Source organism: Varanus komodoensis, unplaced genomic scaffold (genome assembly GCF_004798865.1).
Source record: "Varanus komodoensis strain SLA01 unplaced genomic scaffold, ASM479886v1 scaffold1, whole genome shotgun sequence".
NCBI lineage: Eukaryota > Metazoa > Chordata > Lepidosauria > Squamata > Varanidae > Varanus > Varanus komodoensis.
The window spans coordinates 75,137,248-75,165,115 of NW_025335268.1; the positions used below are offsets into that span (position 1 = coordinate 75,137,248).

Consider the following 27,868-nt stretch of genomic DNA (forward strand, 5'->3'; position numbering starts at 1 on the left):
CCTGCGAGCCGGACACCGCCTCCCGGGATTGGCCCCTTCGCTTTGTTTTCGCGCGGCTCGGGGCGGCGCAGAGGCCCCTCCGCGGATTGGAGGACGCGCGCACGGCGGACGCCCGCGGCGCTGTAACCACGGCAACGGCCCAAGCCGCGCGCGGCGGTTGGAGGAGGGAGCTGTCCGTCCCGGCCCGGCCCGGCCCGGGATTCGCCTGCAGAGGGGGGACTGAGGCGGGACCGGCGGGGGGACCTGCCGGAAGTGCGGAGGGCCGAGTCCGAGGCACTTCCGGTGCTGATGTGGCCGGAACCGGAGCGGCGCGGCCAGGCGAGCGGCCCGGTGAGTCGCGGCCGGCCGATCTCGCTCCCCGCAGGGCGCCCCGCCGCGCGGCCCTGCCCGGCCGCCCACCGCCGGGAAGGCACAGGCCGACGTCGCCGGGTGCGGTGCCTCCGGGCGCGGTTGGCGCCGCCGGCCCCGCCGCTGCCGGCCTGCTGGGTGAGGGACCGCGGCCTTCCCCGCAGCAGCAGCAGCAGCAGCAGCTTCCTCGGCGCTGCCGAGGAGGAAAGCGGCCCCGGCCCCCGGGGGCGCGCGGTCCGGGCCCTGCGCGGGTCGCCCGCAGCCGCACCGGGGCCGCTCTGCCGCAGCGGCTCGGGGGGCGCGGCGCCCGGTGAGGCGCCCGACGCTGCGGCCGGGGCTGCTCGTCGCATCCTTCCGCGCGTGCTTCAGTGGCTCGCACCGGGCGCGGGATGCCCGGCGCGTGGGATCGCGCCTGCGTGGGCCGGGAGGCCCGCGGGTCCAGGGGAGGCGAGGTGACGGAGCGAACGCGGGCTCTTCTGGCTCGGACCCTGGCGTCACGCAGAGGCCGCGCCTGGCCCGCAAGCCGATCTCCAGCGAGCCGGAGGCCGAGCCGGCCCCGGGGACTCTGCCGCTGTGCTCAGCCGCCCGCCGCCCGGGGGTCGTTCCGTGCCGCTTTCCCGACTGCGGGGCTGCTTTGCAGAGGGCCACTTGGCTAGTGTCGGCCGTGTGTGGGAACACTAGCTATGCGCACGGACAACTGTATGCTTATGTCTTTGCAGGTGTGGCTCCCTTGTGCTGGAGTTCTGCCCAGGCAGGAAAGTCGTGTTTCCTTCAGGCTAGCTGAAAGGCAGAACTGTAGCTGCAGGCTAAATTGTAGACTTGGCCACCTCTCGCTTGTAAATGCGCACTCATCTGTGTAGTACATGTGACGCATAAAGATTGTCTAAGAACACCACTTGGGGAAGCATTTGGAAGCTGTGAGAAGGGGTTCGGATTGGTTTGAAGGCCACTGGCACATTTCACGTGGCTTTCCTGCGTGTGTGAGAGCAGGAGGGCTAGCAGGAGTTCTGGCAAGTTTTGACTTTTGGGGTGTCTCTTCCAAAGGGCTAGGAAGACCACCAAAATTGATTGTGGTGAATAAGATGGGATTTTCCCTCACACCTGACATCAATTCCTCCTTGTAAACACATTCTGATTGCTGATTTGCTCAAGATTAACATTATTAGCTATAGCGTTACCCAGTTTTTAGATTTTTGGAAGAGCTTATAGCATTTCGTGTACATTAGCATGCTGTAACTGGGGGTGGGCAGCTTTTGGTGGTCTGCGTGTTACTGCCTACAACTCCCGCTGTACCACACCATTGGTTGTGCTTGCTGGGACTGGTTAGAATCGTAGGCCAAACTATCTGGAGGGTCATGGCGCTTGCCCATGATGCAGTAGCAGCAACAGCTCTGTAAAGTTGGCAGCTGTTACCCTCTGATGCTGGGGAGGTGAGGCTGAGAGAGACTCTGGCTTGGAGGTGAGGTGAAATTCGAACCAAGGTCCTGCTGACTGGGAGAAAGCAGTGGCGTTGCTTCTTTCATGCTGCTGAGGTCAAACAGTGCAGCGGCCAACCATGCCTGTTACCTGCAAGAACCGGAAGTTCAGCAGGAAGTGCTTATCGGGTGGTTTTGTTGACATTCCGGCTGCTATCTCAGGACTCTGCTGGAGGTGACAGCCTGCGCAGTGCGCAAGGTGCTGTACGACTTTGAACCAGGTGCCTGAGAAATGAGAACTTCTCCTCCTGGCAAAGAAGGCACTCCTTGGCAATAAGACTGGGCTGGGCTTGCTGTTGACTTTGGGACATATGGGGCATTCCTGGTCTCCTGCTGCTTGGAAGCTGGGAGGATGGAAGGCAGGTGATGGGACCTGACCGCCTGTTCATTCCTCCCTTTCCTGTGGGGAGGGTTGCTGTGTCTTCCAGGATTTGTGGCGCTGCTGCAGGGCTTAGTTGAGCCTCGAAAGGAAATCCATGGGAAACACCCACAACCGTTCCCGCTGTGCCCTTGCCGATACACATGGCATGGCCACTTGTGCCACATTGTTGGCCTGAGGGGGAAATAAAGGAATCAGATCTTTTTCTGTTTCTGAAGGTTTCTTAGTTTAGATGCTTGGACATCATTCCTGCTGTCCGGGGTTTCCTGCCGAGGGCTTGCTCAGAATCCTGGCTTAAGAAGGCCACCAAAACAATTGCCCTTTTTTCCTTTGCATGTTCCTAACCCTGAACTCAGTGGAATGGAACTTCCCAGTTTTAGGCCGGCCGAATGTCAGACCTGCGATGCTTGGGGTGCATCAACCTGCGCAGGATGGGCTGCATGGTCTGTGGGGCCCTGCATGTGTTTTGCACACACTTTGGACTTGCATCCGTTCTCGCTCGTTGCCAGCATGGAGGAAACGACCCACCCCGAGGCTGTCCCTGAATCCGCTCCAGGCACCTCAGGACTTATCTGCTGCTCGGGGTTTTCTCCTAACCTCCCCTTTCCTTTCCCTTCCTGCTGCTGCTGCCGCTCACCTGAAGGCTCAAGATGCTGAGCCGCCTGTCTGGGCTTGCCAACACGGTCCTGCATGAGCTGTCGGGCGATGGAGAGGATGCGGGGCCCGCAGCCCTGACTGCTGTAAGTACCCTCCCCTCTCCACAAATTCCTGCTTATTGGGGGAGGGGGCACCACACAGAGGGTTGTACGCGTTTTGATCGGCCTGTGCATTTTTACAACGTTTGCCTTTTTGGATGCACGTACCTGTCGGCTAAATGTGTCCGTTCACGTTTGGGATTTGCACACCTTCATGCATTTTGTCAAACTTTTGCGTATGTGTGGAACACATCACACCCTCAGAAATCACAGATTTTTGACTGCAAGCTGCATTTGGGTTGAGGAGGTGCAAATGAAGCAAATCTGCTTTAGAAACTTGATGGAGCAAGTTTTTCACACTCCTCTGAATCTCGGCATAATTGTTCCACGTTTGGCCTGGTCACATGTGCATGTGCAGCACATGTACTGGCCTTAGCAGCTGCTCACGCACAACAAGTGACACAACTCCTGAGAAACGCGGCGATCGAGGGCTGGAAGCAGCTTGGCCTGGGGTGCCGCCTCATCCACATGCGGCCGTCGCTGGCTGCAGCTCGAGGGGAAGCGTTTCCCCGCCCCAGCGGCCCTGCTTTTCTCGAGTCCTTCCGGCAACAGCCTTGCACGTCCATCAGACTCCCAGCCCCAGGGCGAAGGCAGACTTGTGGCCCTTCTGCTCGCTCCCGTGGCTTTGTTGACGGAGTCCTTTTCCTGTGGCTGCAGGAGGCGGAGTCAGAAGCGCACCAGCAAAATGGGGAGGAAGCACCGGAGGACCTGCTGGAACGGCTGGCCCACACAGAGAGGCTGGTGGTGCAGCTGAAGGAGCTGGTGCGGGAGAAGGAGGCCCAGCTCCAGCAGAAGGAGGCCCAGCTCCAGGTGTGTGTCGGCTCTGCGTGCCGGGCTGCTGCTTCCTCCTCTCTGGCAGGACGCCTTCCTTCTGTGCCTGATGGACTCGGAGGGGTGGGAAGGGCCGACCCAGCCCTCCCCTGCCCTTGGGAAGAGTCCTGACCTGTCACCCTCCGGGGGGCCAGCCCGCTGCCCCATCCAGAAGAAGGGAGCCAGGAGGACTAGCGTGGGCCGGGGAGGCTGTTGAGCAAATGACTTGCACAGATGAGCCCCCATTTTCTGGGGGAGCAAGCCAGCGGCCCCCAGGATGTCATCCCAGTCTGATCTTGGGGAAGATGTGCCCTCCCAGCACCAGGTGGCAAGCACTGCCCCCCACCCCCCTTCACAGACGGGCGGAGGGAGGGTTGTGTCCTTTCTCTCTGGCAGGCTGCTGCGGCTTTTTTCCAGCCGACTTCCATTGCTGTATGTGACGCTTCCTTTTGCAGGAGGAAAGGCAGGCCGCTGAGGCCAAGCTGCTGAAGCTGAAGCTGCAGGCCAAAGCCAAGCTGACCTCTCTGAACAGGCGCATCGAGGAGCTGACAGAGCCAGGAGTGGCCTCGTCGGCGAAGGAGCTGCCGGGGGAGCCGCTGCTTCCTGCTCAGGTGTGGGTCACCAGCGGCCTGGCTGTGAAGGCAGGCGCCACAGGATCCCCTCTCTGGGCTTCTTAGCCTGCATGAGCTGCACGCGTTGCTTCTGCTCTCGCACACTTCAGTGGGTGTGTGCGCAGGCCTGAAGCCCCTTGCCCAGCCACAGAAGGGCCCCTTAGCCAGGTCCTGCTCACAGGTTTCAGATGTCTCCAGCTACAACCAGTACTCCTTAAACCAAGTGAGATTTTTTGAAGGCTTGAAGTCTTGAGGCCCAGAAATTCGAGTCCATTTCTAATGCGTTCTTTTTGCACCTGCTTTTCGTATCTCTTGGGGGCCCCAAGAATGCAGCATCCTGTTTCAGGGGGTCTGCTCTGCAGCAAAGTGACAGCTGGAGGCCACTGTCCTTCAGGTTCTTCTCTGTGTTGACGGTCGTTTTCCTCCTCAGCTTTGCGTTTAGGCAGCAGGAACAGGCGTGGAAGCGGCTGTGCCTGTTGGCCAGGGCCAGCGGGAAGGCCATTCTGAATGGCAGAAGAGTCGCATTAGCCAGCCAAACACTGGGGGTTGACTGGGGTCAAAGGTCGCCATGAGAATGGAAGGGTGGCCATGGTGGATCAGAGCATGGGTCAGTCAATCCAGCGTTGTGTGAACAAGTAGGAAACTCACAAGCGGGACGGGCCTGCAAGAGCCCTCTTGCACCTGGGTCCTCCTGTGACTCGCGTGCATCGTGGCTTGTAGCCATTAGCAGACTCCTCCTCCGTGCGTTGGCCTGTTAAAGCCACCCAGACTGATGGCTGGCACTACACTCTGAGGTAGTGGGTTGTGTAATTGACAAATGAACTGTGTGAAGAAGTCCCCTTACCGGCTCTGAATCTTCCACCGTCGGGAAAACCACCACGGAGGACCTGGGTGGCCACTCGCTTTTTAAAGTGTCCTGGCTGGGCCGTTTGTCAGCCAGGGCAAGAGTGAGGGTTGCTTGCCTCCTGCTCCCATTATGGTGTGTTCTCGCTCGCTTTCTCAAAACGCGCATATTTAGATGTACGAATCTCGAAATACAAAATCTTTGATTTTGGGGGAAAAGTGGAGAAAAGGTAAACACCTGTTAGAAATTAGGAAGGGTGCAGAGGAGGGCAACAGAAATGACCCAGGGGTTGGAAACGCTGCCCTGTGAGGAGGGACTGGGAGAACTGGGCATGTTCCGCCTTGGGAAGAGACGACTGAGGGGGGACAAGATATCCCTCCATAGGTACCTCAAAGGCTGTCCCAGAGAGGAAGGCCAAGATCTCTTCTCGCTGCTGCCAGAGTGCAGGACACAGAGCAATCAAGTCAAGCTGCGACAAGCCAGGTTCAGGCTGGGCATCAGGAGAAGCTTCCTCACTGTCAGAGCAACACGGCAGTGGGACCAGCTGCCGGGGGGGGGGGGGCGGCTCTCCCCCACTGGAGGCATTCAGGAAGAACCTGGGCAGCCCCCTGAGTGGGGTGGGGTGACTTGGCGTCCCGCAACAGCAGGGGTGGGCCTGATGGCCTTCCTGGCCCCTGCCAGCTCTGCTGTTCTGTGCTTCTGTTCCAGTGTTTGCAAACCAAAATGGGTGATGCCTCGTTGCTTCTCCTTTGCAGCAGCATGTTCAGAGTGACCAAATCGTGGGCGACAAGCAGCAGGAGGAGGAGGTGGGAGCGCTGCGGAAGCAGCTCCAGGAGGAGAAGGAAACGGTGAAAAAGCTCCAGGAGCAACTGGAGTCAGCTACCAGCAGCCTTAATGAAGCGAGGGCCCAGGTATGGGGACGGGGCACGGGGGGACGGGGCCTGGGCACAGCAGGGCTCTTGTGCCGCTCCCAGTCAGCCCCCAGGTGGGGCTTGTGCAGGAGAGCCTCCCTGGCTGGTTGCCAAGCGCCCGGGTGTCACCCCTGTTTTCTGGCGCTCTCCACCTTCGTGGCTGGGGAGACTGAGAGTACGTTGGGTGGGAAGGGAGAAAACGTGTATTTCAGTGGAGCAGCCTTTTCTCCTTTCTTCTCTGCCACCGTTAAAGGTGCAGTCCTATGCATGTTTGAACAGAAAATACTGTAGGGACTTTCCTGTTGAAGTGTGCACAGGATTGTGCCCCGAGGCATTCAGGTAAGAGCCTGAATCTCTCCACTCCTTGAGTGACCCCCCCCGCGCCCCCCCGCAAGGGGCTTGCCTCGGTGGCCGTGTGACGTCTGCTCTCTGCCGGCAGCACGACTCCCTGCGAGAGGAAATCCAGGCGAAGAACGCGCAGCTGGAGGAGCAGGCCCTCAAGTACCAAGCCGAGCTGCACCGGTTGGCTTCCCAGTCCGCCCTGGAAGCCGAAATGCAGCAGGTGCGTTGGCCACGGTCCGGGCCTCACCGTCCAGCTTTCTGTGGAAGCCCCAGCTGGCCGGAGGGGGAGCCACCGGCTGGCGGGATGCGGCAGACGCTCGTTCTGGGCTGGCAAGGGGACCGTGGCGAGCTGGGGTTTTCTGAAAGCGAAGCAGGGCGCCCGCCCAGAGCCCTCGCCGCGCGCCCCGTGCTTGAGCCCCGGCGCCCGGCAACCTGTGGGCTCTCTGTCCCAGAACCTGCGGCTGCTGCAGAGGAAGCTGGAGGAGCAGGAGGAAGCCTTGCTGGGGCGGACGCAGGTGGTGGAGCTGCTGCAGCGGGAGCTGCACACCCTCGCAGGGGAGAAGCAGGTAGTGCCCCTGTCTGGTGCCCTGGGCCTGCAAGAGGCCGGCAGTCGGTTGCCCCGCTGCAGGCAGGGCTCGCCCGCGGCCCCCTCGCCTCTCCTCGCCCGCACACACGTGCCCCGCCCTGGCCACGGAAGGCTGGCCCGTCCCGTTCCACCCGGTCCCAGGGGGCGACCCACGCCGAGTGCATCTGGGGAGGCAGCCACGCGCCCCATGCCCGGGCAGATTCCTTCCTGACCCCGCATGATGCCAGTCAGCTCAGCCCTCCTGCACGCTCTCGGAGGGTGTGCTGTTCCACAGCCCTCCCAGTTCTCTCCCGCATCCCGAGGGCCTCGCTCTAGGCCTGGAGCAGGGCAGGCGTGTGCCTTCCCGGGCAGCATCTCAGCCCGTCGGAGGCTTCATGCCGGGGGAGACTTGCCCTGCATTCCCCACTCTCAAGCCCGACGTGACACGTGGGCTGTGATGTCCCCGCAGGAGAGCAAGAGGCCTGTCCGCCCGCCGCCCCTCCCACAGGCACAGCCCACTTCCATGCTTGCTCCCCCCATCCTTGGTGTGGGTGCCTCTTGCCCCCTCTCGGGGAGGCCTGCGGATCCCAGCGGGAATCTCTTGGCTTTGCTTCCCCAGGTGCTCCTCACCCAGGTGCAGGAGGCCGAAGCCGAACTGGCCTCCCTGAGCGGCGCCCTGGCGTCCGAGCGGCACGCGTCCCGTGGCCGGCTGGAGGAGCTGCAGCTGGCGCTGGCGGAGCAGAAGCAGGCCTTCCTCCGTGTGCAGGAGGAGGCGCAGCAGTCCTCGCAGGAGCTGGCCCGGGCCAGGGAGGCCCTGGCGGACTGGGAGCGCAGGAGCCAGGAGGCGGGGGAGAGCAGCCAGGAGGCTGGCGAGCCCTCGGGCGTGGAGCAGGACCTGCCCCCCAGCCGCGAGGCCCTCCCAGCAGAGAGCGGCCGCTCCACAGAGGACGGCTCCACGCAGCAAGGTCAGGAGGCCGGGAGGGCGCTGCACGCAGCTTTCGCGGGGCGCCTCGCTCGCATGGAAGCGGCCCAGGAAGGCCGGCCTCTGCCCCCAGGAGGCCCTCGTTCTGCTCTGGGAGGAAAACGCGCAAGCCTCACTCCGGCTTGTGCAGTTGGCCCGCTCGGCTCTGTTTCGTGCAGCCGAGGCTTCAGTTGGGCGGCATTCCTGAACGTCTTTTTGTCGGGGGAGTCGTGGGGTGGGGAGCAGCGGCCTGCAGGGGCTGCCAGCCTCCCGATCGCAGCAGGTGTTCGCAGCTGCTGCCTGTAGCGCCTCAAACATGTTCTTCTCCCTTTGGACCAGAAACGTGCTCTTTCCAGAGCTTGGCAGCGCCGGCCCCACAGCGGAGGGCGGCAGGTTTCATGTGGGGGGCAGGCAGAGTGGGCCTCGTACGCAGGCTTCGGCAGCAGCCGGAGCAGAAGACGCCTCTCTGCCCCGGGGAAGCTAACATGGTGCTTGTGTCCTAGGGGAGCCCCCTGCGAGGGCCGAGGAGTCGTGCTCTTCACAGGCCGAGCCCGAAGTTTCTGTGGCCCAGGCAGCAGGGCAGGACTCTGAGGCGCGGAGCGAGGTAACTGCCCCCCAGAGGCCCACGTGGACGCACAGAGCCGCGAGTAGTGGGGCAGGACCCGGCGTGGCAGTGGCTCCTGTGGCCTCGGGCAGAGGGGCTTCTGCTCTGCCACGCCCAGCCTAAAGGGGCCTTCTTCCCCGACTCCCTGTTCGCACGCCCTTCGTGGGAGCGGGGCCCGCCTCTTGCTGCCCCCTTTCCCTGTATGCCTTGGCCTGCGACTAACGGGTCCGTGTCACGGTAGTTCGCTGAGCATTTGAATCTTCTGGCGGGGGGGGCACCCTCGGCCCTCCTCAGAGATTCCCTCGCGCAGAACCTGACAAGCGAAACGGGCCGTTCTGAAAGCACCTGATGCTGTTGCCTCCCGTTCGTGTGAATTTCAGGCCGAGAAATTGTATCCCTCCGGTCTCTCGAGGGTTAAGCAGGACTGACTGTAAACGGGCCTCCACTTCTGACCAGCCTCTTCCCTTTCAGACGGAGCAGGAGCCACCGTTCCTGGCGGAAAGCTGCCGGCTCACGTGCCGTTTTTCTGCTCCACAGGCTGTTCCTGGGCAGGGCCCTGCAGCAGCGGCAGGAGGTCCCCGGCAGCAGGAGGATGGGCCCCCCGAGGCCCCCGCAGAAGCTCTGCGAGCGGAGAACGGTGATTCCTGCTCTGAGTGTGTTTGGTGCAACCGGGAGCCTCCGGTGGGGCCTCCAGGGACTCCCCTTCCCCCGGCAGGCGCAAAGCCCTGCAGAACGAGCAGCCAGACCCGGCTGCGGCGTGTTCGCCCCACAGCATGGGTCGCCCCGTGGGCCGCGCCGTGCAGGGCCCACATGCCGTGGGGCAATTGCCAGAGGCACCGGGCGGCCAGTCTCCCAAGCCTGCGGGGCCCCGCTGTTCTCCTGGGGTTGCCTCTCTCAAGGAAGGGGGGGTCTCCTTGCGTGGGGAGCTGGGTCTCCTGTAGCGGAACCTGGGACCCTTCCTGGCAGCCCGGCGCTTCGTTGTCCCCTTCGCAGCAAGCCTCGCCCTCGCGACCCTGTCTTGGACTCGCGCTGGGAGGGCGAGGGCAGCTGCGCTCCCGATCCACGTCCCAGCGGCAAGCTCTCTCCGGAAAGGGGGTGAGCTCCCGGCCCGGCCTGGCCAGGCCTCACGCTGCGGGATGCTGGCAGCGCCCTTCAGGGCCGGTTCGTGCTCTGGATCTGATGGTCCTTTGCCCTGTCGCTTCAGAGGCCCTCCGCTCCCGACTCGCTGCACTGGAGAAGAGGGTTGAATGCGCCGCAGGGGCAGCAGAGTTAAGCCAGGTAACCTCCCCGCAAGCCTTTGGCTGGGCGATCGCTCTTCCCCCGTCCCCCTTTTGGCCCCGTTCCGCAGTCCCCGTGGCTGGGCTGTTGCTGGATGGCCTGATCTGGGGACAAAAAACTGCCTTCGACTCGAACTTGGCGCTTCGCTCTTCCGCCAGCGCCTTTGTGGCCTCACCGAGCCAGCTTGTTGCTTCCGCAGAGGCGAACCTTCTGCTGGTCTGTCTTGCAAGAGAGCAAAAGAGAGGGTTCTCTTGCATGCCTCTGCTGGGTCCGATTGAGGGGTGGCGAGCCAAAGGCTCTGCCCTCCAGCGAAGCGGCAGCGAAGGTGGGGCCTGAGTCTCCCCCTTCCTGAGCAAGCTGAAAGCACGGCCTCTTTGGGTCTCCGGAGACGGTGCCCTTCCCCTTCCCCTGGCCCCACACCTGAACAGCCGGTTGCAATGGCCGGTTGCAGTCCCCGTGCAGCTGGCAGTTTTCTTCTTCCCATGATGGAGGACTGTAAACCTGTCTGGTTTCTTTTCCCTGATCAACTAAAGAGAGAGCCATATAGCCTGGTCTTGGAATCTAAGCAGGGCCAATCTTGGGAGCTGAGCAGGGTCAGGCCTGGTTGGAATCTGGATGGGAGACTTAAATGTTGTGCACCAGCCAGAGAGCTCGGGCAGCAGGCGGTACAGAAATGTCCTGCAATAACCACAGAGGGTCAGGGGTTGGGCAGGAAGGCTGGAGTCTGCGTGGCCAGGGTTTCGGGAGGGAGACTTGAGCGAGAGCGGCCACGGGGTGGGTTGTCCGCAGAACTGCCCCCCATGCTGATCCTGGCGGCTTGGCCGGCGCTCACCCTGCTCCAGGGGGCCAGCTTCCTGTGGGGGCTCTGCGGGGTGGGGAGGGTTCCTCCGTGGAGTCTGCCGATCTCTTGGCACACGCAGAAGGCAAGTGAGAAATGCTCTCTCTCCATGGGACTTCCTGTGCTTATTTATTACATTTCCATCCGGCCCGGGAATGTAATAAGTGTCTTCATTCCTCCAAAGAAAGCTGTGGGGAGGGCAGGGTGTTTTGTGTGCCTCCGTGAGGGGAGTCACAGCGGTCAGAGAGAGCACTTTGCAGCTGCTTGTGAGGAGCCTGCCTGCGGGGCCGGGCTGACCGGGGGCAGCTTATCCCACCAGAGAAATGCGCCCAGAAGTGTCCGCAGAGCCCCGGGGGATCCCGCATGCGCAGCCAGTCTCGTCCCCTGGGTAGTTGCTCCCGAGCTGGTGCGGCTTGCAGGGTGGATTCTGCAGTGGTGCTGCAACTGCTCAGATGCTTCCTTTCCCCACTCTTTCTAGAAGAGCAGCTGTGCCGAAGCGGATGCTGAGCCGCAGCCCCGGTTGACGCCAGGGGTGCCCTGCGATTTCGGTGGCGGCTCGTCCGGGCCTGGCGGTAAGCATCCTGCGGCAGGGCCGGATCTCAGCCAGGCGTGGGAGTGGCACGGCGGGCCTGCAGCCATCGGGCGTCTTGGAAGGGCAGGCGGGGTGCGGAGGCTGGGTAGGGAGCCGAGGGGGAAGGAGGCAGCCGTGCGCCGCTTCAGGGCATGCGCCCGCATCCTGCAGCCCCGTGCAGTTTGGCGCCCGCAGCGCCCGCCTCTTTGCCTCTGAGCGGTCGCGGAGGGATATGTGTGCCCCGCAGAGGACTGGGTCGCTCCCACTTTGACCTGCACGATGCTGCTGCTTTCCGGGGCGGGGCAGGTGGCCGAGAAGAGGATCGCTCTTGCCTCACTCACTGGCCCCCGCCTCTCCCGTGGGGTCCCCTGCAGAGAGCCCCTTTGCCCTCCCCCTTGCCTTTCTGTGAAGGCACCGAGGGCAGAGCCAGCCAGTCCGTGTGGCGCCGGCCCAGCCGAAGCCGGAGGGTGGGGTTTCTGTGGCACCGGAAACGGGCCGGTTTGGGCGTCGAAGCAGCCCCTGTGTGAGGGCGTGGAGGGGCCGGGGGGCCCTCGCCTCCCCTCCCCTCCAGAGGCACCTGCAGGGCTGGGGCGGGGGGGGGGGGCGGCAGCTCCGGCCCTGGCCAGGGCTGACTCTCCTGTGTTCTGGCCAGGCACGCTGGACGGCCTTGGGAGCGACGCGCAGGAGGGCCTGCGCTTGCCGGACGCGCCCGCTGCCCCGGCGCAGGTGAGACGCGCATGCCGTGTTGCCTTCCCGCCTCGTCATCCTGCTGTCCGTCCTCCTCTCGAAATGGGATGTGGCTCCGACGGCGGATGGGAATGACGTGCATTGGGCCTGCGGGCCGGCACTGTCTCGCCGGACGACTGACGCCTCCTTTTCCTCGCTTCAGCCCAGCACCTGCAGCGGGTGCCCCCTGGAGCCTCCACCTGCCTCGGAGAACGGCCAGCCCGGCATCCTGGGGTACCTCTCTGCGAAGAGGCGCAAAGATCTGTCCCTGCTGCTGCTGGAGCTGCAGGAAGCCCAGGAAGAACTGGCGTTCCTGAAGGGGCAGCTTCCGGTTCCCGCCAGCGCGGACCCCGGTGGTGGCGGGCGGCCCCAGGCCCCGGGCACGGAGGCAGTCGGAGCAGCGCTCACGCAGCGCGATCCCAGTCGCGGCTCCCCGGGGCCTGTGGGGGCTCAGGAGGAGGCCCCTCCCTCCCCAGGGGCGTTCGCGGGGCAGGACGGCCCCTGCGCAGAGGACGGAGAAGCGGCTCTGGCTGCTCCCGCAGCCGCGAGTCTCCCCGAGCAGCAGGAGCTGGCCAGTTTGCGGCTGGAGGTGGCCGCGCTCCGAGCGAGCCAGTGCGAGGCCCAGGAGTGCCACCGGAGCGCCCTGGAGGAGCGGGCTGCGGACATCGGGGGGCCGCAGCAGCAGGTGCGGGACTCGGACACGTCCCTGCGTGCCCCAAGGGCGGAGTGGGAGCAGCTGCTGGCCCAGCCGGAGGAGCTCTGCACCCAGGCGGCACTGCGGGAGCAGGTGAGGCAGCTGGAGGGTGACCTGGCCGACTCCGAGAAGCGCCGCCTCTCCGACCACGAGAGCGGGCTCTCCCAGCTGGCCCTGCTGCGGGAGCAAATCCAGAGCCTGAAGAACGAGGCAGAGTCCAAGGAGGTGAAGATCGCGGCCCTGCAGAGGGACCTGGACGAGGCGCAGGGCCACCTGGTGGAGCAGGGCCTGCTGGGGCAGAGCCTGAGCGGGCAGCTGCAGGAGGAGCAGCAGCAGAGGGAGGCGCTGGCGGGGCAGCTGGAGGCGGCCTCCAGCCGGGCCGAGGGGCTCTCCCGGCGCCTGGCCTCGGCGGAGCTGGCGGCAGCCGGGCTGGAGCAGCGCCTGGCCGAAGGCGGTGCCGAGCGGGAGCGGCTGGAGCAGGAGGTGGCCGAGCGGGAGCAGCGGATGGCGGAGCTCAGCAGGGGCATGTCCGACCGGATGGTCCAGCTGAACGAGGAGAAGTTCCTGCTGGGCCGGGAGCTGAGCCACCTGACGGAGCAGCTGAGCCGGCTGGCGCAGGGGAAGGAGACCAGGGAGCTGGGCGTGGGGACGGAGGGCCCGGCGGAGGGAGCCGTGCCGGAGCAGCAGGCCGAGAGCGGGGAGGCGGAGGAGCTGCGGCGGGAGAACGAGCAGCTGAAGAGGAAGCTGCAAGCAGCCCTTCTCAGCAGGAAGGAGCTCCAAGGCAAGGTCCGCCAGCTGGAGACGGGTGGGCAGGGCGGCGCAGAGCGGCCCCCCGAGGCAGGGGCCCAAGCTCTGGCACCCCCGGAGAGTGAAGCGGTGCAGGACGGGGAGCCCCCTGGCGACAGCCGCCCTGCCACTCTGCCGCTGCCGCTCTCTGCCAAGGAGGCTGAGCCTGAAGGGGAAAAGGGGCCCCCGGTGGCCACACTGCAAGCCCTGGTCACGGAGCTGCAGCGGAGTCTTCAGGAGAAGGACCTCCTCGTCGCCACCCTCCAGGCTGAGTGTGAGGCGCGCGGCGTGGGGCCTGAGCAACAAGCCCCAGCGGATCAGAGCTTCGAGGTGTCTGGCCCGGCCGTTCCTCTGGCGCAGGCGGCAAGCAGCGCCGCTGAGCCTGGCCTGGACGAAGAGCCGAGGGCTGCCCTGGAGGAGAAGCTCCATGCTCTGGCAGAGGAGAGGGATCGGCTCCAGCAGAAGCTCCAGGAAGCGCTGGCCTCTCGCAAGGATGCCCTTAGGAAAGCCCAGGAGAAGGACCGTCACCACCGGGAGCAGCTGAAGCAGCAGAAGCGCAGCTACGGGCTCCTGAAGGAGCAGTTCGAGCAGCAAAGCCAGGAGAAGGAGGCTCTGCAGGGCCAGCTCCGGGCCCTGAGCGAGGTGCAGGAGGACGCCTCTCTTCCCAGGCCTGCGGAGGAGGCGGCTCCGGAGGGGCCGGCATCGCAGGCCTTGCAGGCGTCGGAGTGGGTGGCTCCGGCAGGGAGTGCTGTGCCCCCCGGAGCCTCCCTGGGCACCGAAGGCTCTGCGGAGCGGCTCCAGTCAGACCTTGAGCAACTCCTGGAGGAGAAAAGGCACCTGGAAGCACAGGTGAGCCACCTGCAAGAAGCACTTGGGAGCCAGTCGGAGGTGATGCCGCAGCTTCAGGAGCAGGTTGGGCAGCTGCTCGCCGAGCTGGAGACCGTGAAGGCCGCCTGCGCTCAGGCCGAAGCCAGTGCGGTCGGCCTGCGGCTGGAGCTGGAAGAGAGCCGAGCGGAGGTCGTGCGGCAGGAGAGCCTGAGACTCCAGCAGGTGGAGGAGGAGGAGCGACGTGAGCGCGCCTGGAAGGAAGAAGTGGAAGGTCTGAACGCCCGGCTGGCAAGCAAGGAGGAGTCTCTGCGCGGCCTGCAGATTGAGCTGCGCGAGAGAGAAGACCGGATCAAAGCCCTGCAGAGCCAGCTGGATGCCCAGAGCCAGGAGCGGGCCCAGCGGCTGCAAGCGGAGCTGGCCGAGGCCCAGCAGAAGTCGGCCGCGGAGGCTGCGGAGGGGCAGTCCAGGGCCCAGCTGCAGAGGAAGCTGCAGGCGGCCCTCGTCTCCCGGAAGGACGTGATGAAGGAGAGCAAGCTGCTCAGGGAGGAGCTGGCCAGCACCAAGGCTCTCCTGGAGAGCACATCCCTGCGCCTGGCCGAGGCCGAGGGCCGGGCCTCCGAGCTGGAAGAGGGGAAGGCCGTGCTGCTGAAGAAGACGGCAGTCCTCGGGGAGGAGCGGGAGAGGCTCATTGCGGAAGTGGACAGAGCTTTGGTGGAGAACCAGAATGCATCCAGCTCCTGTGAGAGCCTGAAGCTGGCGCTCGAGGAGGTGACCCGCGAGAAGACCCAGCTGGAGGAGGAGGCCGGCTCCCTGCGACACGCGCAGGCCCAGGCGCTCGCCGAGTGGCAGGAGCAGCGGCGGGAGCTGCAACGCGAGTATGAAACCCTCCTGCAGTCGTACGAGAACGTCAGCGGCGAGGCCGGGCGGATCCAGCGGGTGCTGGAAGGGGTCCGGCAGGAGAAGCACGAGCTCTTCCTCCGGCTGAAGGGCACCGAGGCCGAGAAGGAGGAGGTGGAGGCGCGCCTGCAAGGGGCCGAGCGGGAGATGGAAGGGATGAGGGAGAAGATGAGGAAGTTCGCCAAGTCCAAGCAGCAGAAGATCCTGGAACTCGAGGAGGAGAACGAGCGGCTGAGGACTGAGGCCCACCCCGTGGATGGCGGCCCGCAAGGGGCTGAAGAGATCAGTGCCGGTCTCCGGGAAGAGCTGGAGAGCTCCAGGAGGAGCTGCGAGTCCCTCTCCAGGCAGCTGGAAGCGCTGACGGCTGAGAGGGATTCCCTGAACCAGCAGATCCAGGACTGGAGGCAGCGCTTACAGAGCGAGGAAGAGGAGCTGCGAAGTGTGCGAGAGGAGGAGGAGAACCTGGTGGCGGACAAGGCTGATGGCTGTGCGGAGGTGGCGGCCTCAGAGGCAGCTGACGTGCAGGCAAGTCCAGACACTGCTTCCGAACCTCCGGAGCCCGCCACTGCGGCCCTGCCTTCCCCGGAGGAAGAAGCCGCCCAAGCCCGCTCCTTGCACGATGAGATCAACAGGTACGTGCAGCAGGTGGCGCAGCTCACGCAGCAGGTGGCAGATCTGGAGGAGAAGGGCAGGGCCGCAGCAGAGGAGCTGAGCAGGATGTGGGGGCGTGTGGAGGCCCTGGGCGAGGAGAAGGAAGCCCTGGAGGGGCTGCTGGTCGCCCGAGGCCAGGAGCTGGAAGCGCTGCGGGAGAAAGTCCTCGCGGTGGAGCAAGCCAGCCAGAGGTCCGAGGAGCAGCGTGCCGGAGCAGTGAGGCTGAAGGAGGCTCTGGCCGCCGAGAAGGACGAGCTGGAGGAGAGGCTCATGAACCAGCTGGCCGAGCTGAACGGCAGCATCGGGAACTACCAGCAGGATGTCGCGGATCTGCAGCGCCAGAACGGAGAGCTCCGCAGCGAGGTGGGGGGTCTGCAGGGGGCCCTGAGCCGCCTGGAGGAGGAGCAGCGGCAGCTGCTGAGGGAGAAGGCGGAGATGGCGGCCGAGAAGAAGGAGCACGTGGAGCAGCTGAGGAGCACCTGGAAGGGCGGCGCTGGCCGGGCGCAGGCGAAAGAGCTGCAGGAGCTCCTGAAGGAGAAGCAGCAGGAGGTGAGGCAGCTGCAGAAGGATTGCATCAGAAGCCAGGAGAAGGTGAGCAGCTTGGAGCGAACCGTCAAGGCCCTCGAGTTTGTCCAGAGCGAGTCCCAGAAGGAGCTGGAGGCCACCAAGAAGAGCTTGGCAAAGGCAGGCGCGGACACCCAGCAGGCGCAGGCCGAGCTCCGCTCCTGCCGAGTCTTGCTGGATGACACGCAGAGCGAGGCGGCCCGCGTCTTGGCCGAGAGCCTGAAGCTGAGGGAGGAACTTCAGGCGAGCCAGGCACAGGTTGCGGCGCAGCTGAGGCAGAAGGAGAAGGATTTTGAGAGGCGCCTGGCGGAAGAGAGGGGGGCGCAGGCGCAGGCGGCCAGGCGCGCGGAGGAGAGGCTGGAGGCCGTGCGGCGAGAGCAGGCCCGGGCCGAGGGGGCGGTGGGCGAGCTCCAGGCGGCCCTGCGCCGGAAGGACCAGGAGGCCCAGCAGCTTCAGGGCAGCCTGAACCGCACGCTGGCCCAGCTGGCAGCCATCACCCGCAGCATGTCCTCTCTGCAAGACGACCGGGACCGCGTGATCGACGAATCCCGGCAGTGGGAGCGGAAGTTCGGCGAGGCGATCGAGAAGAAGGAGCAGGAGCTGCACGCACGGGAGCAGACCTGTTCCCGCCTGGAGGAGCAGGCGAGGCTGACGGCTGCCCAGGTGGAGGAGCTGCAGAGCCGCATAGCCAGGTAAAGCACAGCGCCGGGGGGAGGGGGGGGCGGGTGGGCGGCCTGCTTCTCCAGCAGCAGCAGCAGCAGCTCCCCGGTCCCATCAGGCCCTGCCGGTGGTTAGGAATGTGGGGGCTGCAGTCCGGCCCCTGAGGGCGTCAGGCCGAGGAGGGCTGGGCTGCCGGCATCGTGCGGAGGAGCTTTCTCAGCGCAGGGGGTGCGCTTCTGTCCTGGACCGCTGCAGGCCTGGGAGGACTGTGCCACGTATCCACCGCCAGGGCTGCTGGGAACGTGGGAGGGGGTGTAGCCCCTGGCACACAGCACGCCCCGTGGGGCATCAGGCCCAACCCCAGCCAGGATGGTGCGGGCAGCCAGGCGGTTGCCTGGGTGGAAGGGGGCTGCTGGGTCATTGCGGTCCAGCACCAGTGGGACTAGCTGCCTGGAGAGGTGGGGGGCTCTCGCGCACTGGGGACCTTCGGAAAGAAACTGGGCAGCCATTGGAGTGGGGTGGTGCGACGTGGTATCTTGGAGCAGCAGGGGGTGGACCCCATGGCCTTCATGGCCCCTTCCAGCTCTGCTCTTGCATGAGTCTTTCTTCCCTGTGTCCCGAGGAAAGCGGATGCAGTGCCTCTGCTGCTCGCTCCTTAGGACCTCCCTGGAGAGCTTAATTCCCCTTGGGGCAAGGAAACGGATGGCACGGTGCCAAGCTGCCCCTCTAGGATTCAGAGCAAGAGGCTTTCTTGCCCTCAGTTGACTGGGTCCCATGGCCAGTTTCCCTCCCTCCTTTTGGCCTGTTCTTAAATTCATCCCCTCCTCTTAGCTTTTCTGGGTTTTGCATATTCGGTTCCTTCCACCTGAGCCCGCTTTGCCAGTGCCCTTTTAGGGATCTTCCGGCAGCCGAGGGGGTCCCAAGTGCTTTGGCAGAAGGCTTCTGAGGGAAGGCACGGGGGGGGGGCGAACGGGGCGTCCCTGGATTTTGTCTGATTCTGCCTCCTCCGCTTGCAGCCTGGAACACAACAAATTGGCCCAGGAGTCCAGTACCCAGAAGGAGCTTCAGCGTCGCCAAGAAGAAGCCGAGCTGCTGCAGGAGGAGAAAAGGAAGCTTGTCTTACAGCTTGAGGAAGCGCAGCAACAGCTCGGCAGTTCCCAGAACCAGGTCCAAAAGTCCGAGGCAGAACTGCGGAGTCTGAGGGAGCAGCTTGCTGAGCTGCAGGGCTCCTTTGCAGAGAGTGAGGCTGCCCGGGGAGATGCGGAGAAGACGGCCAGGATGCAAGAGGCCAGCCTCCAGGAATGCCGGTTCAGGCAGGAGCAGCTGGAAGCAGACCTGCGGGCTTCCAAGGAGCTGACGGAGAGGCTGCATGAAGAGATGAGCAGCAAGGATCAGAAGATCATCCACCTGGTTGCCTCCAGGGAAGAGGCTGTGGCAGCAGCGGTGCTGGAGCTGCAGCAGCAGCACAAGGAGGCGCTGGAAGAGCTGGAGAGCAGAATTGGCCAGGCGGGAGAGGAGAGGGCAGTCCTGGAGACAGAGAAGAAGAGAGCTCTGGAGAAGGCCGATCTTCTCATGGAGAAGCTGAAGAGCACCCGGGAGGAGAGCCAGCAGCACAAGGCCCGGCTGGATTCCTTCCTCAAGTCCATGTCCTCCCTGCAGGACGACCGAGACCGTGTCTTGGGAGACTATCGGCAGCTGGAGCAACGCCACCTGGCCGCCATCCTGGAGAAAGACCAGCTGATCCAGGAAGCGGCTGCCGAGAACAACTCCCTGAAAGAGCAGCTCCGCAGCCTCCACAGCCGGATGGACGACCTGCACGCCGAGAACGCCAAGCTGGACGCCGAGCTGGTGCGCTACCGCGAGGACCTGAACCAGCTCATCGCCATCAAGGACTGCCAGCAGAAGCAGCTGCTCCAGACCCAGCTGGAGCGCATCCGGGCCCTGGAGAAGGAGAAGGCCGAGGCAGAAGGCCAGCGGGAGGAGTCCGAGCGTGCCGTGGTCCGGCTGCAGCTGGAGCAGCGCTCTGCGGGGCAGGAGGCGGAGGCCCTCAGAGCCTCTCTCGCCCAGCTGCAGCGGGAGATGGCCGCGCTGCTCGAGGACGGGCCCCTGCCGGAGCTGCAGGCCCGGCTGCAGAGCAAGGCGCAGGAGGCGCAGGAGCTGAGCGGCTGCCTCTCGCTCGTGCAGCAGCGGGTGGCGGAGCTGGAGGAGGAGCTGGCCCAGGCGCGCCAGGCCACGGCCCAGGCGGTGCGCGAGGCCGAGGCCAGGATGAAGGAGGAGCTGAGGGGCCTGCACCACGACGCCGGGCTCATGCGGAACGAGACCGAGACGGCGGAGGAGCGGGTGGCGGAGCTGGCCAGAGACCTCCTGGAGATGGAGCAGAGCCTCCTCGCCGTCACAGAGGAGAACCAGGACCTGAAGGCCCAGATCCACTCCTTCAGGAAGGCCATGGGCTCCCTCCAGGACAGCTGGGACCAGTCCAACGAAGCGCTGCGTGCCCTGGAGAAGCAGCACTCCGAGGGCATGGCGGAGCAGGCCCTGCTGGCGGAGAGCCTCCGCAAGGAGAAGGCCCGGCTGGAGGGGGAGCAGCAGAGCCTTGCCAAGCACCGGGACGCCCTCATTGCTGAGCTGGCCACCCTCCGGGACTCCGTGGAGGAGAAGGGCCTGTTGGCCCGCCTGGAAGAGCTCAGCCAGCAGCTGCGGGCCAAGGACACGGAGCTCGCCCGCCTGACCGCAGAGCTCCAGGGGGCCTCCGGCCAGGTGCAGTCCTTCTCCAAGGCCTTGGCGAGCCTGCAGGGCGAGCGAGACCGCCTGCTGAGCGAGCTGGACAGAGCCCGGAAGGGGGAGGAGGAGGCGAAGGGGCCGTCGGCAGCCCAGCCCTCGCCCGGCTTCGCCGAGGTGCCGAGCCTCAAGAAGGCCTTGTCGGCCCTGCAGAGCGACCGCGACAGGCTGGTGAGTCCGGGGCTTTCGCAGGGCCCTCAGCCTAGCGTTTCCAGGGGGCTGGAGCATCTTCCTCGCATCCCGGGCACACGCTGTGCTCTGGGCCTTTTCGTGGCTGTCTGGGCCGTGGCCGGGCCACCTCAGGATGGAAATTCTGCTCCCCCAGAGCTAGAAGAAAGCATCCCATCGCCGTATCACTGGGTGGCTTTCTGGAAATGGGGTCTCTGAGGCAGGGAGCGCTTGAATTTGGGGTGCAAAAATTTGAGCTTAAATTTGAGCTGCAGGTGGCTCTTGAGCCCCCAGGCAGAAGGAAAAGGTTTCTGGGGGTGGCTCTGCGGTGCCCTGGGCTCAGAGACCCCTGCCCACTCCTTTGGGTGCTCTGGCAACAGGCCTCCTCTGGAGGAAGCCATACCGTCTGTTGCTTTCCCTGTCTTTTCCCCTTTCTCTTGGTTCTTTTGCTGAAGAAGTTCCAGGTCCTTCAGCGGGGGGGGGGGGGGGGGGGGGATTTGCGGGGGGAGGAGAAGGGCGGGCAGCAAAAATTCCCGGAGGATGGAGGGTTTGCCAGAGCGCTTCCCGGAAGAAGGCTGGGTCTACCTGGACAGGGCGGGTGCCAGGACGCGGAAGGCCTCTTGGGCACGCGTCGGTTCTGCGTGCGACGCATGTTGCTCGCCAGGGTGCTTGAGCTTGAGCGCCGGCGCACAGGCGTGCAGCCCTCGGGCCCCCAGGAGAGACCAATGCAGCGTGCCGAGGGTCACGTGCTCCCTCGGCCCTCGTCCTGGAGCGCGTGTGTCGCTTTGCGGAGGGTCTCTCTGGGAAGGGGCGGGGGCGGGGGGCCGATTGGGGGAGTGGGAAGAGGCCACAGCTGGCCTGGCTTGCGCAGAGCCGGGCCAGTAGGCCCATCATCCCCAGGAGGGAGTGCCTGCAGGCAGCCTCGAAGGGCCTTCCCGGAAGGGGCAGGGGAATTCCTGGGTGGTGCAGATGGAGGTGGACGTTGGCTTTGGCCTGAGCTGCTTGGGCCTCGGGCGGCTTCCGGCTGCCCCGTCCCCGTGGGCCAAGACGAGGGGCGCCATGGCGCTATTTCGGGGGTGGGCAGTAGGAGCCTCGATCAGCCGGCCGTGCAATTGGCACAGACGCTGCCGGATGGGGCCGAGTCGCCTTGGGAGGTGCTTCCGCTCTCGGCTCAAGTTCTGCACCTCACAGAGCCGGATTTCGAGGCCTGTCCAAAGTACGCCAAGCTCACGCACGGACTGGCAAGAAGCTGGCTGGGTTTGCCTAGTTCTGCCACCAGCAGCCACAAGGAGGCGGAAGCGCAGAGGGAGCTCCTCGGAAAACGGCAGCCGTCCCTGGGAAGTTTCGCCTGGCTCGACCTGCTCCCCTTTCGAGTCTTTCGCTCTAGTTCGAAGGGCTTAGAAACGTGCTGGGTATTTGTTTTGCCGTCCTGTTTTTAAAAAAAGAGTTTGTTTTTGGTGGTCAAATTCTATGACGTTCCCTTCCATCGCCTCCCACCCTTTAATCGGAGGCCTGGGTGCCCATGCACCTGGGTTCTCTTTGCAAGGCTCAAAAGAGGCTCCGTGTTCTGGATTCCAAGTCTTTTTTTAAAGTCACACTCGGAGAAAATAACCAGAAGCAACTGGGGAGAAAGTGTACAGGAATGCGTGCTTTTGTTGGGGGGAGATGATCCACGCGGTCACGAGAGAGACCTTCTTGGCCTCTCAGCTGAGAGGCTGCTGTGTGCCAGGGACCAAGGAAGGGCAGGTCTCCCCCGAGGCTGTCGCAAGGGGGCGTTCTGGAGGTGTCGGCCCGGGCAGCCCATCCCGCAGCGGTGACTGCCCGACTCCGCTCTTTTCGTCACGCAGGTGGAGGAGCTGAAGAAGCTGCAGCAGCAGTACCTGCAGGCCGGGGTGGATGCAGCCGAGATCGCGCGCCTCCGGGCCGAGCTGCAGGAGCACAAGCGGGAGACGGAGCGGCTGAAAGAGGAGGGCGCCTCCCGGCAGCTGGAGCTCCAGCAGCTCAGGTGAGGGCGGGCTCGCCGGGATGGCGGCAGCGTGGCAGGCGGGGGGCACCCGGCCGCTGCAGCCACTCCTCCTCCTCCTCTGTGGCCAGCCGCTCTCGCTGCGCAGACGTGCAGGGCCGTCCCTCGCCTCGCCTCGCCTCGCCACCCACGTGATCCGGGCAGGTCTCGGCAGCTGGCGCAGAGCTCGGCGTGCTGGGCCTTCGCGGGTGGCTCCCTCTTTTGGCTTTGCCATGTTCCCCTCCCATCCATCCTCCCCAGCGGGGCACAGAGGAGGCAGCCCCACTCTCCGCGGGGCGGGCGGGCTCAGGAGCTGAACCTGGGCCGAGCACTCCACGCGCTGACGTTTCTCCCGAGCCTCCGGGCTTGGTAGTCCAGCTGCGAGAGCCACCCTCTGCAGAGCCCGCCGATCCCGCTGAACAAGGCCGGCCTGGAGGTGCTGCGCACGCTCCTTCCGCTGGGCAGGCGCCTCCGCTGCCCCCGCTTGCAGCCGGCTGGCGACTGATGGGAGGCCTGGCTTGCATCCCTGCCCCACCCCCTAGGGCGAGGGCGCTGAAAGGCACCCTGCTGTTTCCGAGGGCTCGGGACCCTCGGGGCTGGGCGTGAGCCACCCGCTCCTGTAGCGTGAAAGCCCCGGCTGAGCCTGAGCCGAGCTCCCGTCGGCACCGGCTGAAGCACGCGGCTTACCGTTCCACTGGGCTCAGCCAGGGTGGCCACAGCAGGTCACCGTGTCAGAGCTTGCCGGAAAACAGGCGCGTGGGACTCGGCGCTCGGCTTGCCCTCCTCCCCCTGGGCCACGCAAGGTCCCCTCCCTCCCCAGCTCCCCTCCTCCGGTGTTTTGGCAGGGAGGAGAAGGCAGCCTGGGAGCTGGAGGCCGCGTCGGCTGCGGAGCAGCAATGGGGCCACCTGCAGAGAGCCGACGCACCTGCTGTGGCAGAGGAGCAGCGCCAGAGGCAGGTGAGACGGGCCCCCGCTGCACCTTCCTTCCCTGGCTCAGTCCCGCCGGTGCCACGTGCAGCGAGCAGCAGTTCAGTCTTGGGCTAATTCGTACGAGGACTGGACTGGTGTGTCCCCTGCAGAATCCATTGGAGAGATCTTCCATCTTTTGCTCTGCTGTCGGCTTGCCTTCAGCGTGAAAAGTTCTCGTGTAGCTTTACATTTCTGTTCTGGTTGCTCTTGCACGTCCCGAGAGCCCCAGGAAACAGTTTTGGAGGGAATAAAAATCCGTGTCCGGGGGGAGGGTGGCTGGCTAGCAGGTCAGGGCGCCAGGACCCAGAGAACCGGTGCGCTAGACGGGGCTCTTCAAGATGGTGGTCAGGCAGTCCAGAGGTCAAGGCAGGTCGCAGAAGAGCTAGGTAGGCCAGTCCAAATGGCAAAGAGTAGTCAAAACCGACTAGGAGTCGAAAGCCAGAGAGACCAGCCGGGGAGAAGCGGTTCCTGGGATTGGCGTGGAAGGCGGAGCAGGTGAAGCCGGGCGCAGCCTAAAGGTGGAGGCAGGAGTGAGGGAACCGGCAGAGAGTCTCCAGAAACAGGCTGCAGGAGGCGCAGAGAGCCCAGCAACACCAGGCAGCGTCTGGAGGGAAGAGCCGGTTTCTCTGTAGCTCTTCCCTCGGGGCTGCCCGGCGGTGCTCCTAACGGCCCAGGTGGCCGGCCGCAGTTGACGCTGGCCCGGTCCTGCATCCAGCAGGCTGCTCTTGTGCTCCCTGGCCAGAAGAGGGAGCCCCGGGACCCCGCAAGAACCCTCTGATCCCTGTGGCCGCCTGCCCGCCCGCAGCTCCCGAGAGCAGGGGACCCCGACCCCACGCTAAGAGGCAGCACAGGGGAGCGTGGCGGTGCCGAGCGCATGGGGGCCTGGGTCTCGGCTGCGTTCTCGGGGGGCCGGAGCCCGCAGGACAAGGCCTGGGCACGGCCGGCTCCCTCGGGGAGAACTGAGCGCGTTTCCCTACAGGCCGCTCGCGAGATGGTGCGTCCCGGCCAGGCGCTGAAGGGCGGAGGGGCCGCTGCCCAGGAGAGCGAGGCGGCGTCTCTGCAGGGCCAGCTGCGGAGCAGCCTGGAGCAGCTGCACCGGAAGGAGGCGCGTATCCAGCAGCTCAACAGCAAGGTAGGGGGGCCGGGGGGGGCCAGGTGAGGGGCACACTTAAGCGTACTGGGACTGACGGTCGTGGGCTCGTGCTCGTCCTGCCCCTATGGGGGTCCTGCCCACCCTCCTTGGCCAGAGGTGCTTCTTTCCCAGGATGGTGGAGGCCCGTGGGGTTCCTTCCATCCCCAGGAGGGCCGAGCCCCGTGGTGTGTGCCGTGCCCCCAGCTGCAGGGAGCCCCCTGCAAGGGGAGGGGTCCGAGGCTGAGGAGCACTCTGAGCCTGAGGGGCCTTGCCCAGGGGGCCAGCACTGGTGGGGGCTGTTCAGCGGGGTCTCAGCTGTGCTCCCCGGCGGCCCCCTCCCCAGCTCTCCCAGGTCTTCGAGGAGAAGAACGCCCTCTCTCTCCAGCTGCGGGGAAGCAGCCGCAACCTGCGCGAGGCCCACCAGCACTACGCCGAGGCCCTCGCTCGCTGCGAGGCGCTCGAGAAGCAGCTGCAGGGCTTGCAGCCGCCGGGGAAGGACGGGGTGAGCCCCCGGGAGCGGTGGGCGGCGGGGCAGGCCCTGTCGTCCGGGAGGGCCTGCTGGGGCCCCCGGGAAGGAACGGTCTCTCTGGGGGCCGTGCGCGGTTTCCTCCGTGGGCTCCCGGAGTGCAGCGTGAGGGGGCTCTGGGGCCGCGACGCGGGCTCTCTGGGCCAGAGGCCTCCGCTCAGCCCCCCGCAGTGCCAGGGCGGCAGGCTGCGGGTGATGGGGAAGGTCCTGGGGCAGCTGAGGTGTGGCCGGGCTGGGGCGCCGGGGGGGTGGGAGGGCAGCCTCGGCTCTTCTCCAGCAGCTGTGGCCGGGTGGGGCCTTCTGTGCCAGCGCCGTCCCTGGGGGGCCCCTCCGAGCTCTGCCCGGACAGCCGCAGAGGCCCCTCCGGGCTGCCTGGTGGGCCAGCAGTGCCCGGCTGACCGAGTGGGCACGGGTGGGAGGCCAGGGCAAAGGCTTCCTTGATGCCTCAGGGGCGCTTTCTCTCCCAGGGGACCCTCCCCACCGATGCTGCTCCTGGAGCCCCCCAGGAAAGAAGCGAGCACCCCAGGGAGAGCTACACCCCGGAGCTGCAGGAGCTGCAGATGAGGTGAGCGAGCTGGAGAGGGAGGGTGCCTTGGCGGCACTGCCTCGTGGGGTGCCCCTGCACGTCCCCCGGACCGTGTGCCCTGGACTGCCGGGGTCCCGGCCGAGAGCGCCCGCTGCCTCGAACCCCCGGCCGCTGGGGGCGTCGGGAGGGCAGGCCGGGAGCCGGTGGCGCCGGAACGCAGCTTCCCCAGCTGCTGGCCACCCGCTGCCGCAGGCTGGGGCACGTGGGGTGTGCGACCCAGTGGCGCTTGGGGGTGGGGTGTTGCTCCCCCGGCCGTGGGCAGCCCCCTCCTCCGGCCCGCCCGGCCCGTGCCCCGGGAGCGCCCCCGCGGTCTCCTCACAGCGCCCCCCTCCCCCCCAGGCTCTCCGAGGCGAAGCAGCAGCAGAGCTGTGCAAAGGAGGGGCTGCTGCAGCTGGAGGAGCTGCTGCAGGAGGAGCGGGACCGGCGCCTGGCTGCCGAGGAGGCGCTCTGCGCGGCCCAGGGCCAGCTCCGCAGGTGAGTGCGGCGCCCCCGGGGGGCTGGCACCGGGAAGCCTTCTCTCGGGAGGTGCTGGCGGAGGGCTGTGCCCCCCCGCCAGGGGCCGGTCCTTTGCTCGCTCTCGCAGTCCGGCCCCCCGACTCGAGGAAGGGTGCATGACCCCAAGAGAGCAAACCCAGAGCAGGAAATGCTCTCTGCCGGTTTCCTTTCCCTTCTCAGAAGCGCAGTCTGCGCATCAGGCACTCAAGGGGCGCTTCTGCGACCGTTCACGCATCCAGCCGTCTCTGCTCCCCTGGCACGGCCCCCCGTTCGTAAGTCGCGGGGGGCACTGACCCGTCTGTCTCTCCCTCCCCCCTGCCCAGGCTGGAGCTGAGTGACTGGGCGCATCCCCTGGACACCGCCATCGAGATGCGCTCCAGCTCCGAGCAGGCGCTGCTTGTGGGCCCGTCCGATGGCGCTTTCAGCAAGGTAGGGGTCCCCGTCATGCGCTCAGGCCCTGAGGCACGCGCTGCTGCGGGACACGGCCCACGCCTCCCCGTCTGGCCCTTGGGATCGCACCTGGGGGGAGCTGCTCTTTTCCCTGCCCATTGAAGTTGCCCCCCTCCAACTTTCCTGCATGCCTGGATGCAATTTTCCTTGGGGATCAGAAGGAAGAATTGTGTGCCCACCAGGGCTGGGCCAGGCCGGGCCGGGCCGGGCGCTGACGCAGGGAGCCTCTGGAAGCCCAGCCCAAGGGGCTCCTCCCCCGGGGCGCTCCCTGTCGGCAGGAGCCTCGGGGTGAGGCCACCCCATGGCGCCTGCCCTCTGAGCGCCCCCCTCTGCTTCTCTCCGCAGGCTCGTGGAGGCTCGGGGCTGCGGCGCGCCCTGCGCTCGCTCTTCTGCTCCCGGAGGCGCCTGCCCCTCCTCGCCTCCGTCTACGTTCTCGCGGTGCACCTGCTGCTGCTGCTCTGTGTCACGGGCCGCTTGTGAGCGAGGCCCCTGGCCCGGCCAGCCGTGGGGAGTGTGGAAGCATTGGGGTGGCTGCTGCCTGGGCCAGGCATGGCGGCGGCGTGCTGCTCGGGAGCGCTGCAAGGCCTGCGCAGGCTTCCAGTGTGTGGAGGCGCGCACGGCCCCCGGCCAGCGCACGGCCGTTAACTCCGCTGTTATGAAGGGTTTGAGTTCTCTAAGCATTGACATTCGTACAGTTTGCCGGGCGCTCGGTGGGGGCGGGGGAGGCCGCTGGAGGGGAGACGCCCCCCTCTCCGGTCGGGCAGGTGCGTGACTGCGGAGAGCGCCTCCCCCAGGCCGGGGTGCAGCTGCAGCGTGCCCACGCCGTGGCTCCTCCGTGCGTGGGCCTTGGCTCAGGTTTTCCACTTGATTCTGGGAAGGGACCAAGTTCACTGGATGGACCGCTAGCTTGCTGTGGGCCTTTCTTTTGCACCCGTTGTCATTCTCCGAGAGCCCAAGCGGTTGGAAAGGTTGCACTTGCGGGGAGGGAGGCCTCGGGCACAGCCCCGACTGGCCCCGTCTCCCCAGACGACGGGCGGCCGTCCCTCGGCACCGGTCTGGCCTGGGGCTTGGCGGGGTGATGGCCTTGGCCAGTTCCTTGCACTGCATGTGGGGGGAGAAACAGTGGGGAGCCCCGTGCTGACCCCTCCCTTGCCAGAGGGCTCCGTGTAGCTCCGGAGGCGCAGGACAGGCCTGGGGCGTCCCCTTGCCCCCCGCCTCCCTTGCGCCAGCCTGGAGGGCCCGTCCCTCACGGTCCCCAGTGGCCTGGTAGCAGGAAGGTCTCGGTTTCTCTGTCGGGGGCCTTGCCCCTCCGGCGTAGGCCCGGCAGCACTGCTTTGGGCGCCCCTGAGTCCTCTCTCCCGATCCTCTGAAACCCCCTCCTTGTGCAATAAAGAGTCTTATTTTTCCGAGTGAGTGGAGTGGAGTGGAGTGGAGTGGGTGCTGTGACGGCCGGACACCCCTTCTGCAGGCCGTTCCTGTGGCTGGGTGGGGGGAGAGATTTAGGCTGCCCTCAGTTGTTTGGTCTCCGTTTTATGGGCGTGTTTGGAAACACGCCGCACTGGAACAGCCTCGGGAACAGCCGTTCCTGGCGGAGAGGCCAGGGTGGGCGGTTGGTGGCACGGGGCCCCGACTCAAGGCCTGGCGTCGCCCTCGTGCTCACCGGG

General features: G+C 65.7%; 1 protein-coding gene across 3 annotated transcripts; it reads left to right on the top strand.

Moving 5' to 3' along the window:
• Positions 1-276: 276 nt before the first annotated feature.
• Positions 277-27,614, top strand: GOLGB1 (golgin B1). Of its 3 annotated transcripts, none has more exons than XM_044429430.1 (23): positions 277-330; positions 2,846-2,942; positions 3,615-3,767; positions 4,223-4,378; positions 5,978-6,133; positions 6,573-6,695; positions 6,928-7,041; positions 7,660-8,005; positions 8,505-8,605; positions 9,143-9,242; positions 9,810-9,883; positions 11,200-11,293; positions 11,945-12,018; positions 12,182-17,130; positions 18,115-20,047; positions 21,892-22,049; positions 22,892-23,003; positions 23,995-24,147; positions 24,491-24,649; positions 25,141-25,238; positions 25,599-25,733; positions 26,078-26,183; positions 26,550-27,614. In XM_044429430.1, exons 2-23 carry the CDS (start codon positions 2,853-2,855, stop codon positions 26,682-26,684), a joined length of 9,519 nt encoding a protein of 3,172 aa, XP_044285365.1. In that variant the 5' UTR covers positions 277-330; positions 2,846-2,852; the 3' UTR covers positions 26,685-27,614. The 3 variants fall into 3 exon arrangements, with proteins under 3 accessions (XP_044285365.1, XP_044285382.1, XP_044285374.1); XM_044429447.1 differs by having other exon boundaries at positions 5,981-6,133; XM_044429439.1 differs by lacking the exon at positions 277-330 and adding an exon at positions 472-486.
• The last annotated feature ends 254 nt before the right edge of the window (positions 27,615-27,868 follow it).